Source organism: Diabrotica undecimpunctata, chromosome 8 (assembly GCF_040954645.1).
Source record: "Diabrotica undecimpunctata isolate CICGRU chromosome 8, icDiaUnde3, whole genome shotgun sequence".
NCBI lineage: Eukaryota > Metazoa > Arthropoda > Insecta > Coleoptera > Chrysomelidae > Diabrotica > Diabrotica undecimpunctata.
This window is the reverse complement of record NC_092810.1, coordinates 129,137,762-129,151,133: the sequence shown is the minus strand read 5'-3', so window position 1 is coordinate 129,151,133 and position 13,372 is coordinate 129,137,762. Positions and strand designations below refer to the sequence as shown.

At 33.7% G+C, this 13,372-nt stretch overlaps 1 protein-coding gene across 1 annotated transcript in view; it reads left to right on the top strand.

The window, feature by feature from the left end:
• Positions 1-12,042, top strand: part of RhoGAP15B (RhoGAP_ARAP and RA_ARAPs domain-containing protein RhoGAP15B) — a 54,793-nt gene extending 42,751 nt beyond the window's left edge. Inside the window, exons 5-12 of the mRNA XM_072541046.1 lie at positions 2,069-2,301; positions 2,563-2,686; positions 3,719-3,931; positions 5,123-5,310; positions 6,427-6,675; positions 6,907-7,041; positions 9,551-9,769; positions 10,292-12,042. Coding sequence (XP_072397147.1) covers positions 2,069-2,301; positions 2,563-2,686; positions 3,719-3,931; positions 5,123-5,310; positions 6,427-6,675; positions 6,907-7,041; positions 9,551-9,769; positions 10,292-10,552 — 1,622 coding nt within the window. The 3' untranslated portion in view covers positions 10,553-12,042. The remainder of the gene's footprint in view (positions 1-2,068; positions 2,302-2,562; positions 2,687-3,718; positions 3,932-5,122; positions 5,311-6,426; positions 6,676-6,906; positions 7,042-9,550; positions 9,770-10,291) is intronic.
• Positions 12,043-13,372: the final 1,330 nt, after the last annotated feature.

The following is a 13,372-nucleotide window of genomic DNA, read 5'->3' as shown; positions in this document are numbered from 1 at the left end:
GTTCTATGTGATTTATTCGTTACTAAGTTACTGATGTAATACTAATTATTGCGATAGTATACGTCCGTTTGGGTGATCTTTATTGTGTAATATACAAACCACAAAAAATTTTACTAGAATTTTTGAAAGTCGATAAAATCAAAATGTATGCATTAAATTTGATTCTAAAATTGGGATAAATGTACTCATAACTCTTCTTCTTTTTGGTCCGTCTATTTTGAGAAGCATCTATGTCAGAGTCGATTTTAGTCTCAATTGTGTTTTTTTTCTGATTTCTTATTTCCCTTCTTGTATTATATTTCGTGGCTATCAATTATATTTCTTACAATTTTGATAGATCTGCTTTATACCGATTGCATTACATCTCTCAGTGTTTGATTGGTTTTCTCTGGTATGGTTTTTATTTCTGCTGCTTCGAGTAATCTTGATGTCTTGGTCGTAACTGCAACGTCGTGACTGCGTATATGTAATTAAGAACCTTATTGTAGGTTTGCATATGCAGTTGTTTTTTCCATAAACGTATTTTTGCTTCTCCATACGGGTTATGTTTCCATATGTATTTTTGATATTATCTCTTCACCAAAGTATTCTAGCGTTGTCTCTTGAGCACGACCGCAATAAGAAACTCTTCATGAACGTGCCGTATACCGCAATTAACATGAATTGCGTAATTCTTAATAATATGATTTTGTTTGCATTATATTTTTGCGTTCTGCAAGTTTTAAAATCTATGTCGTAATTTCATGTCGTTTAAGATGTCAATTAATTTTAAGTTTTGCTTTAAATTCGAAAAAAGTTGTGCGGGAACTATTTATGAGGATCAACCCAGAAATAGGGTTCCCAAAGTGGCGTCTGTCGCATGGAAGGTGCGGGGTGAAAGTCGTCAACTCCATTGCGCTCGACTGTTCCCTCACTTTCGATTCATTTCGGTCGCGCTTTGCTGTGACGCTCATTTGGTACCCATGCTCAGCAATCGTCCGAAATGAAGGTTTCCATTGTTGATTCCACCAAGTGTGAGATTCATTATTGGATTTACTATACGTGATACAATTTTGAACACATTAACATCCGGATGGACAGCAGAATGGGAAAGAACTAGAAATCGATTAGTCCAGATGGGATACCTCTTGAACTAATCAAATGCATTTATGATGAAACTCTCTCCATACTCCTAAATATATGTAACATAATCTACATAACAGGTCTAATATGCCAAGAATGTTTATTGTCCATCTTTGTTACACTACTAAAGTCAGCACACTTAACAGGATGCTCATAATACAGATACGTTCATAATATCCGAAAGATCATTGGAAGAGGATACAATTTTTGTTTTATTGGTTTATCTATTGATCTTTTCTCCAATAATCTAACTGAAATTTCCCATAACTTTTACAGTATAAAGTGTAGTCTGATCTATCTTATTGAAGCTACTAGTTTTGCCGTATTGCCAGGTTCCAGTTAGAAATTAAGAAGGTATCCATTGAATTCTGGCAGGCAAAGGTGGGGAAATCTTTTTTAGACATCTAACGTCACGGAGCAAGACACGCTGGCATTTTTCAGCCGAGTAGGATACTAGGCCAGAAGACCCCAGGGCAGTGCCGGATTAATTGTGTTCCAGCTAAATCCTTAACCACTGTTCCAGAGAGGTGGCCTTGCCACTCAATGAACAACTAAAATGAAGAACTAAAAACTTACAAATAAACATACCTATTAACGTAAGTCAGAAAATATTTTCGTTAGGCCATAAACTAATAAATGATAATAACAATAAATTTCAGATCACTGGTTCAATTTCCTCCTCTATTTCCTCCTTCTTCATTCAATCAGGTAGTGTACGTCTCTCCATTCTTTCTCTCCTCTCAACTCTATGTTTACCATATTTCTTTCATCTAGCCCGAAACCCATTCGTTTCATTTATTTATTTCGTTTTATGATCTAAGCCAAACTAGTTTGGTTTAGAATAGTTTAGATCATACCAATCAGACCAAACTAGTTTGGTTTAGATCATAAAACCTGTATATTTTGCATCGTTTATTAATTTTAATGTACTTATGTTCTATTTAAGGTGTGAGCGGTAAATGGGCAGGTGCCTGGATAGTCTTGGCTCAAAGAGAATTTAGCTATGCGATAGATGGTCAACCTGTAAAGCATATGGATTTGAGAAAAGCTAGATGTATTGTGTTACAATCTTATGCGGATGGTGAGAATCCCAGAACTAATGATAAGGGTCCTAATATGTTAATAGACTGTCCGAATATGGCCTTGTATTTAAGAATGTGGACTTCAAGAGAGACTAAGGTAATGTATTTATAAATCCCTTTCAATCATTGTCAGCTCTAAATCATTAAATATGGACTTTAGCGTCTAGATTTAAAATAAAAAAAGACAAATGCCATTGTCTATCACTCGCTGATTCCCTTTTTGTATTTCTTCGTATTTTTTTCTCCTTCATGAAAACCTTGAGACATCCAATCTATGTTGTATACTATTTACAAACTGAATATTGCAATAAAGAATTTTAATAAAGTTCTTAGATTTTAATTGCACGAAAATTTTTAGGTTTGGTGTCACATAGTAAAATTAGAAGCACATGATAATGGTGCCAAACTAGATCAACACCAATTGACTAAGAATGACGTTCCTGTGATAGTTGAAAAATGTATTAATTTTATTTATGCTCATGGTAAGTAAAGTGGCAAAATATCTGCCTTTGGTACATACGTTATACAATCTTATATAAATCCTCCAAGATGCTGGAGCGATTAGAAATAGTGAAAGGTCTTAATCTGAAATAAAAATCTAAATGTGGTAGAAAACGGCAACATCTAATTGGATGGTCAACGCTGATAAGGACTGAGTGACTGCCGGTGTAAGCAATCCCCACTTACGGAACAACGGCTTCGCGCGTATGATTTGGGAAGTGTTATTGACACTCTTCTGTTCTGTTGTCAAGAAATCACTGAAAAGCTAATGGGACAACACTTTATTTCCTCGCCCACTGCCATAATACCCCAGCAAAATTACCCATGTTTGAGTCTTGTCTTTTTAAACACAAATCGTATGCTATGATTTTTCTGAGGCGTATTTTTAAGTTACATATAATTTCATGTAATTAAATAAACTATTCTCCAATAAAGTCGTCGCGGGAATGCACCTCAAAAATATTGACAATATCTTTTTAAAGTCATCTACTTTAAAATATATAATATATATCTGAATTTTTAATATGAATGAGGCAGATAAAATTATTTTAATAGCAGAATTTTTTGTGTATCAACTAACAAAACAAAAGCATAACATTATCACGATTTACATAATTTATCAAAAATCATTATATAGAGGGTTCCTAATTATAATCCCCCATTCTAGGTGGTAGAAAAGAGAGATGAGTGACCAAAAACCAAAAATTTCACCAAACACTTTGTTTATAAAGGTTTTCCAGTCACTCATCCCCTCTTTTCCACCCCCTGGAGAGAGATGATAAAAGAAGAACCTTATGTGAGGTCAATGAGTCTTCTTCTCATATTCTTATAGGCGTTGGATAGGGGTTACATACCCACTTTTACTCAATTCTTCTGTCAAGATCATAATTCACCAAAGTTGTCAAAGAATCCTGCAGGATTCTTCGACATACCGTTATATCTGTTTATTTGCCACTTATATTTTGATAAAAAGTTTGGTGTTCTTTGTAAAATCATTGTTTTTTTAATTGTAGGTAGTATGGCTGAAGGTATATACCGCAGGCCAGGTCAAGGATCGGCGATTTCAGAACTGTTAACAAAATTTAGGAAAGATGCATTTGCAGTGCAATTAACAAACGACTTATGTACCGAACACGAAGTAGCAACAGCACTGAAGCGATTCTTCCGAGATTTGCCAGAACCTCTTTTAGGTAGCAACCAAAGGCAGTATCTCTATGAGGTTTCGAGTAAGATTTATTAAATAATGATATATTATATATGATTTAGCTCGATACATGAAGGCGGTCCGATACTTACTGCAAAAAATTAAAATTTTAGTAAAGTGGCGATTTATTTCTCAACATAGTCTCCTTTTTACTGGATATACTTGACCCAGCGATGCTCTCAACTTTTTTAACTCGTTTGAAAAATGCATTTTCTCGAAACATACAAAGCAGGCCTCCCTCCGTGGCAACAATTACCTTCCCATTTGACTCAAATTTCTCCCCAGCGAGAAACTTTTTTAAGTTTGAAAACAAAAAGAAGTCACATGGCACGAAATCTGGAGAATACGGTGGATGGGGCAGTACTTCGTAGCCCCGATTCGACCAATTTGGTTGTGTGGAGACGGAGCGACAGAGGTGTGAACCGGTACGTTGTCATTGTGTAAGAGCATTTTTTTCTTCGAAAAATAGGGCCGTGCCTGCAATTCGGCGTCGAATCGGCCCAATATCTTGGTATAGCAGAGCCCTGTCGCTGGTAGTCAACGTAGATCATCACCTTTACGGCCGACAGAACAGTATTCGTCTTCTTCGTATTACGTTCACCGGGTTATAAGTTCGCTGTTTCGACTATTCCTTGGTCATTGGTGTGTACCTGTAAATCGATGTATCGTCGACTATATCGAAACGACGCAAAAATTCTTCGGATTGCGCTTATGACTGCTCTGAAGTGGTCTCACGGTTGCGCTTGTTGCGGCACCCATCGCGTCGATAGCTTTCTCATGTCCAAAATTTTATGCAGGATATGGCCCATACGGTCTTTTGAAATACCAATTATCTCATCTATCTCGCGCACCTTCAATCGGCGGTCTGCTAATACGAGATCGTTGATTTTTATCACGTTATTTTTCGTGGAAGCCATTTTTTGGGGCACCCGGACGAGGACTATCAAAAATCGACGTGCAACCACAATCGAATTACCTAGCGATGTTGCTCGGTTTCCGTTTTTCTAAAATTCGTGGACACGGTTGCTTCCACAAGCGCTCAAACCGAAATTACGAGTTGATATCCGTCTACGAGAATGTATAATACAATAGTAAATTTCTCTTTCGATAGTGGCGTCATCGGACGGTGACGCTAAATACTTATCGGACCGCCTTTGTAAATATATCAGACATTCTTACAATAACAATATATTGTAATATGTTTATTTTTCAGAGCACAAAAATAGAGAAGAAAAAATAAGAATGTATAAAGCCGCTCTAGACCAGTTACCGCCTATTTCGTATAACACTACCAGAAAACTGATAGGGCATTTACACTTTATCAGTTCACAAAGTGCCAAAAACTTAATGACAGCTGAAAATCTTGCCAGTATATGGGGACCGACGTTATTACATTATGAGGTATGTCGTGTAAATGTAGATTCAAAATCTTTAAATATTCGTATGCTAGTCCAGCTAGATCTTCTGGCCAAAGTCTTTTTAGACGTCTGACAACCAGTGGGGGGTTGAATAATTCGTCTATGAGATGGTTTGGATGGTCTGCGCTGCGATTCATGTATCTTCTGGAGTGGTCGGCAATCACATCATTGATGAAGGGGATGTTGAGGTCTGCATGAAGGGTTTGGTTTGACACATATCATGGGGCTTTAGCTAACATACGAATAGTTTTTGACTGGAATGTCTGTAGTATTTTGGTGTTGGATGGTTTGCTACAGCCCCACAGCTCAATTCCGTATGTCCACACTGGTTTGAGTATTGTTTTATAGATGGTCAGTTTGTTTTCTAATGAAAGTTGCGATCTTCTGTTGATTAGCCAGCTCATATTTTTAACTTTTAGGTCGAGGTGTCGTCGTTTGGCTCCAATATGTGATTTCCAAGTAAGTTTTTCGTCTAGATGAAGGCCCAGGTACTTTGCTTCTGTTTTTATAGGTATATGTGAATTATTTAGGTGTAGTTGTAGACATGTAATTCTTCGATTTGTTGGATGGCAGAATGAATGGCAAATTTGGAAGAATATTCTTCTTACGTTTGTAGCATCCTTCCACACTAATAAACTCGAGCATTGGTTTTCTTATCTGTTTGTGCTTTTTGTAATATTTTTATTCGTATTTATGTTCCTTAATAAGCTCGGTCGTTCCAATGATCCTAGACTGCGCCTGTGTTAATTTATCACCATCTGTCACTGCCTGCTACCACTAATTGACGAATGGGATATGTGAGTTCCGGATAGTATATAGGTTATGACTGAAGATCAAAAAAAAATATACTCAAATTACGGTATAGTTTTAAGTGAAGTCACTTGAAATTCAAAAAAAATTTTTGTTCGAAATGAGTATGGCATTTTTGTTTTCTAGTATATACTGCAATCAACGGGAATCATGGAATGAAGCATTTTACTGTAGAGAAAAAAGTAATACAACGCCAATTGATTTGATTATTAATGAAACGCCCTTTATATCACAATAATTGTGGCAAATATGTCGTAAGATTTTAACAAATAATTGTATTTCTGCTTAGGATCCCGAAGGTGATATAAATGTAAACCATAGTCATCAACTTGATACAGAAGTGGTAGCTCAATTGATAAAATACTATCGTTATATTTTCCCTGAAGATCCAGGAGATTTAGAGAAGGAGAAACATATGTTACGAGTCTTGGAAAAGTATTCAAAAGCCCAACAGAGTAAAGTATCAGAAAAATCAGCCGGTGATTTAAGGATATGGGTATATCTTCACAACAAAGAGGGACAATCTTTTAATGTTTCGGTAAGTATTTTTAAAATTAATATAACTATATAGTGTTAAACAGGCACTACAGCAGTTTACTTTATTACAAGGCTCACAATGTCCTATAGAGCCAGGAGAGAAAAAAATATTCTCTGCAGTTACATCACTAACCACCATTCAGGACAAGGCAACAACACTTAGAGCTCTTTACTTTTGTATTCACTGACCTTCATTAACTATAACTTAAGATGTTTTTAACTTTTATTTTAGATTGGTCCTAATAAAACAGCCTACGATTTGTGCAAAGAGTTGTCCCAGCAAATGAGACTTCTTGTGCATGAACTGGTAGTTGAAGAAATTATTTTAAATGAAAAATTGATTAGACCAGTTCATCATCAAGAAAAGGTAAGTCATGTTATATTAATTAATATAATTACTATTTAAATGGGAATAAGCCACAATTAAAGGTTAAAGTATGTTTATTGACATTTCAATTTCCACTTCCACATTGTGGCTTATTCCCATTTAAATAGTAATTACATTAAAATGCCAGAAGAAAATAGCTTCAGAACAATATTAATTAATATAATTATTGTAGTTTACAATGAGTTATGAAAAAAAGTCAGACCAATATTGTCCAACGCGACAGATGTGGTATTCAATACATCTAACACTAAAAAACTAAATTTTTACTTTAGTGCTTGAGAACACTTTGTCCTTTGGCATATATAATAAAAAGAGGACTATATATTAACGATATCAAGACAAAAGACATGGGGTGCAGTGACCAAGAAAATGTAAGAGACAAGTATTTAACAGTACCAACAAATAATAATACAAATGATAAAATGGTTGCCAATGTGAGTCCATAATACTAATGTATAGGAGACTCACAATCTTAAGTAGTTTTTATTGTTAAATTTTTTTGCTATCGGTTTCGAGGCTTACAATATATGCCTCGTCATCAGACCACAGTACATAGATCTTTGTTCTAACAAAAAGTAGACACGGTCTTGCTAGTCGTATAGATTTCTGTAGTTCACTGTCTTTCAACCCATTGATGAAGGTATCTACAGCAATTTTTTCCAATCTGTTGTCTGGTGCCTCCGGATAAACCAACAGCGTTATACGAGCAACATCTGTTTCAAATTCTTGCAAACTCTCATTTGCTCGTTAAATTCTACTTTTTATTTGCGCCTTGTAGACTTGTTGGGATGGGAATCTCCGTAACGTTTGTCTAGTCGAGTGAACAAGGTTGGTAACATTTTTCTTGACTCTTAGGAATCGATCTTAGGATATCCACAGCATCACCTCGTAAAGCAGCAATTAAGAATACAGCTTTTTCTTGTTCTGTCCAATGATTGGCTGTCGCAATAGCTTCAAATTGTCCAAGGTATATGGACCAAGAAGACTTTCCATCAAATGGTGGCAATTTGAATCTCATAAGATGTGTCGTTTCGTCTCTAGGTGATTCTTCTTTCACTGCAGGATCTAAAACTACTGCATTAACTGGTGGTAGCACTTTTGTATTGGTTATCATGGTCTTTAACTGTTTGATCTTCTCTTCTACGTCGTTTACATTTTTCTGTATCTTATCGAATGTTCTAGAAACTTCTTCAAATTTCTCATTGTGGTGAGTACATACTTCTTTAATTATTTGAGAAGTCTCGTCGAATCTTCTAGACACATTTTCGAATTTCTCGTCATTTTTTCTAGCTGCTTCTTTAATAATTTGGGACGTTTCATGGAATATTTTGGAAACATTCTCGAATCTATCATCAATTATTAGAGAAACATTTCATCGAATCTTTTGGAAACATTCTTATTATTATTTCTAGAATTTTCTTCGATCTTCGTTAAAACTGCTTCTTCTGCTTATTAGAAATGGAATGTATCTGGGTCATCTCCATGCTTGTTGAGAACATCCTTCAGTCGTTCTTGAAGGATCTTTTTGGACCCGCTGTAGTCTTTATCTCTTTTTTCTAGTTGTTCACGTAACTGTTTTACTGATAGTTCTGCAAGCTGCATCTTTGGACAGGCACACACGTACTTGTTTTTAAATGTTCTCTCTTACAAAGATTACTACCGAACTACGCGGATGTTCTCGACGAACAATACTTTTCAAAAGTCACTGCTGAGTTTATTTGTATAAATAATTATTCCACGCTGTAACACCAACTGTATCGTGTTTAAATAAAACGAACGGTTCTAATTTATATAAATATATTTATTTATAAGTTTACAGCATGATAATATCTTATTAACTCCATTAACTAATATCGGCGCTGCTTATATATACAAGTTTTTATGTACTAGAATATATAATCTGAAATAATCCACCTCTATTTAGCTTGCATTAGCGCCTCGAATCTGTCCGCCGGTCGATAGATCATGAACATCATCATCACAGATCATCATCTCGAGATGCAACTGTTACATGGGGTACGTCGAAATAAGCTCGTTCGTTACAATATATTGAGACATCAGTGGCATTAGTTATAACCAGTCTGATGGAAACTGCACAATATAGCGAGTCATTAGTTAATTGATAAAGGATTTGTAAATTTAAATTAAAATTAAAGTTCCAAATTCCAAGTCCTATTATATGAGAGAGTTATGACTTACATATCGGCACAAGAAGGTTATTCTAGTATGGATAATTATGTAACTCACCACCACCCTCAATTTATTCAGATTTGGGAATATATGTCTCTATACGTGACTATACCATACCGTAATTTGTATGATGTGGTAGTAAGTTTTTTCTCCACTTATAATTTAGTTGTGGTTGCCTTTGACAGTATTTTAATTTTAGGAGTAAAATGTTCAATTCGTGTCACTAATCACTACATAAATATATTTCCTTGTATATAACGGTCAAATATTAATATTCTATTTTCTAATTGTCTTTCAGCTATTGGACGTTGTGTTAAAATGGGGCTACTGGGACGAGCAAGATCGAAAAGACAATTACTTGACAGTAGCTCCACTGTCGAAATATTGGGAGTATATTGTAGACAAACGATATCCGGTCTCTGGTGAGATGAGATTTGCAGATAGCAAAACAAGACTGTGTAAAATGTTAACGTTCCAATTTTCTCAAGGAAAATTAACATGCTTTAAAGATAAATCGGTAAGTTCTAACTATTTATTGGATCTCAGTAATTCAAATATCGAAGCTGCTATTGTAGTATGCAATACTTAAACATATTAATTAATTTATTTCGCTGGTTTGTGTTTTTGTATTCTTCTTTCATCATGTATTTCAAGAACCATCCTTAATGTGAATCAAGTATATTATGTTTATATTTATTGCTATTAGAAACGACTTCCCAGAAGTGGATACCATATGCCCAAATGGGCTTAAAAATGGCGTTGTAGACAAGCAGTTTGTTTCCTAGAGACAACTTATTTTTTTGCAGACAATCAAGCGAAGTTGGCTTAACTTAAGTCCTATTTCCCGTTGGGATTTAATCTTCTGGACAACATCATTATCATGATAAATATTAAATACTTTTTTTTAATTCCATTAATTTAAAAAGTAAGGTTTTTTAAATTATCTATACAAATGACATCAATTCTCATTAAATTTCACTTATTTGTAGTTGATTTAGTAAATTCAAATTTATTAATAATTATTCTTGTTAATTATTAGGGAGAAGTCATTTTACATTCGTGGAACATAGAGGATATAGTGTGGTATCTAGGACATGAATCAAAACGAAGCACACAATCGAGATGGACCATTACCTTTATCGACGTCAAGGTACAACCTGTAAGAACAAAGAACTCGACTTTCTTCGGATCAGTAATCGTTTGGAACGACGCCGCAACAAGAGCCAATTGGCTTAGCGCTATGTTGAACGCAAGGTATCCAAATAATGTGACACCTCCTCCAAGCTTGGTGTCCATTTAATAAGAGGGGAAAAGCTTTAGGAAGACGGGAAGCACGTGATGTTTGGAGATTGGTACTGAAATTAAACCAAAAATATCGAACAAAATTATTAAATTTTCTCTTTAATTCTCATATAAGAATTTGCAATTATATTTCTAATTAATTGTTCAGTGTTATAGAGCTCAATATTAACATCAAACTAAACCATTAATGACTATATACGGAGTTGGGATAAAGTGTGGAATAAATTAAATATGTTTAAAATGACAAAGACGATATTTATGAAAATTGTCATGCAAATTGTCATGCAATTAAATGTTTAAAATGCTCGCCGTTCATCCTGACAATGTGCAATTTGAAGTAATTTTTTTTAATTATTGTATAATTCTTATAAACTTGCTATAAATGAATTAGGAATAAAAGTTCTTTTAAGATCTTCAAAAATATACAGGGTGTCCCATTTAAATTAAATTAGTTGCAGGTATTTCCGGTGAAACCGGAATTAGGCTAGTAAAAAAAAATATGGCGTCATATGCGTTATGTGTCATTGAACTTGCATGCAAAGTTTCATGAATATCGTCGTTTTCGTTTCTAAGAAATTTACTTGGTTCTATACTTTATCCAAACTCTGTATATTACAAAAGAAGTTAAATACAAATTATTTATTTTGCACAATTTGGTCATGGATAGTTTAAGTAACAAAAAAAAAGTAATTTTCGAATTAACGTTTAGACTGATCATTGAATTTTCGGTACATAGTTAATGCTTATAAAAAAATACGAAGTTTGTTCAACTGGAACGTAAAAAACTATTTATTAAATATATTTATGAACTAGTAGAGGCTCAACGCTCACTTCGAGGCTCAATGTTAACTCATGGCACATGACACATCCCAGCCAAACAAATTGAAGCTCACTAGTAAACAATCCAAACTGTATCTACGGCTTTGAATTGTAGATTCGCAAGTCATTGAGTAAAGTATAATTCATATTCAAATTCGGTTTTAAATTCTCACACTTTCAATACAGAGTACATACTTAACTGCTTTTTGCAATATATATTTTGACATTTTAATCCTTGACCTTTGACAGCCGACATGGCTGCTGATGTCAAGACCGCTATCTTAAAAAGGGGCGTGGCTTCTTATGTCAGAGTGGAGAGGAGGTATCTGTGGATTAACATGAGCATTTAGTTGAGATACGGTTTAATGCTTAAAATAATTCTTTTAGCTCTGTACTGTGGTTGAGGTAGTTAGAAAAGAGCTATGTCACAACTTTAGCTCAGGTTTAGAACTAAACTACTCTATCTGTGGAAATTTGTCTCTTTTACTGTAGTTAAACAATTTATCTTCTAGATGGTCCATATATGAATTATAACAAACTGAAAACTTCAAATAGAAAATCTATTTGAAAAATATATGAAGGTTGGACAAATTTTTGTGTTTTTTATATGGGTAACTTAAAAAGTATTGTCCTATGTATTGAATTAAATTGATTTTATAAAAATGTCTTATATTTTTGGAGTGGAATCTAATAATTAACAAGCAATAACTTTCTTAACTTGCTGGCAAGAATTTAAAAAATTGTAACCATTTTTTTATCTTAGAGAAAAAAACTTGTTGGTTTTTGAAGAATCTTGAGGATTCCTTACGTTCTTTCTACTAATAATCTTTTTATCAAACTTTATATTTGTAGAATATAATGAGTTTCCACTATTTATACCTATCGATAAAAAAATCGTCTATTATAATCTATTCACCGCCAAGAAAAAGCATGCCTAAACAATTACAGTGAACAGATACTGTAATCCTATCTCAAGATACTACTCGCTTACTCTCTCTGCAGCTATTTTACGACCATTCCTCCAATGAATATTCTGTCGAAAAGGAATTCAGCGGTCATTTTCTTATCTGTGAATAGTTTATAAATATAACTAAGTAGATATCTAAGAATGCATTAGTTTTTTAGCAAAAATTAGAATCTATCGATTTTTTAATTTCCCAATGATAGTAATTGTCCCATTCTATTTACTTATATTCTTAATTTTTATTGTGTTTTGATTGGGTATTAGTAGCGACTGAAAAAAAGTTAAAAATCCCAATGAAATATTTTTGTAAACAAAAAAAAATGACTTAAAATTGTTAATGAAATTATCGGACAAAATAACTAGACTGATTTGAAATTTTGTTTAGTAAATTGAATTTTTTATTTTATTGTGTGATTCCTGTTTTTATATCTATCAAAGGTTTCCTTATAAAAGTGCCTATATAATTATGTAGTGTAGTGAGATATTTTAGATTTTATACCAGAATTGTATTATGACGAAATTTTAAATATTGCAATTTTATATGTTATACAAATTTTATAAATATATTGATATAGAAATTGTGTACTATACTTATACTATTTACAAAATAAAGTCAACTTTATAAATGACTTCTTAAATTTATTTATAATAACAATTTACAAAAAGAGGCAAAAGAAAACGTTGTTCAAAGGTCACTGGAAAATATTACAGAAATACATATATCTACTAGAAAACTTTTTTATTCATTCACGTGGACATTCTAGATCCAACTTCTACCGTACACGGAGCATTAATTAATATTTATTATTTATACAAAAATATTTGGTAACCTAACCTAACCTATTTGCTAACCAACGTTGCATTGATTGTCAAAAGCAAATTAAATTTCTGCTTCTGCCTGACTTTTATCAAAAATAACAGGGAATCAGCTGAAATTAAATTAAAACGTAAATAAGTGTGATATTAACAGTGAATATTAGTGCTGTGTGAAATTCGCCGTAAAAAGTCGCGAAATTAAAACTGTCTAAAAGTGAA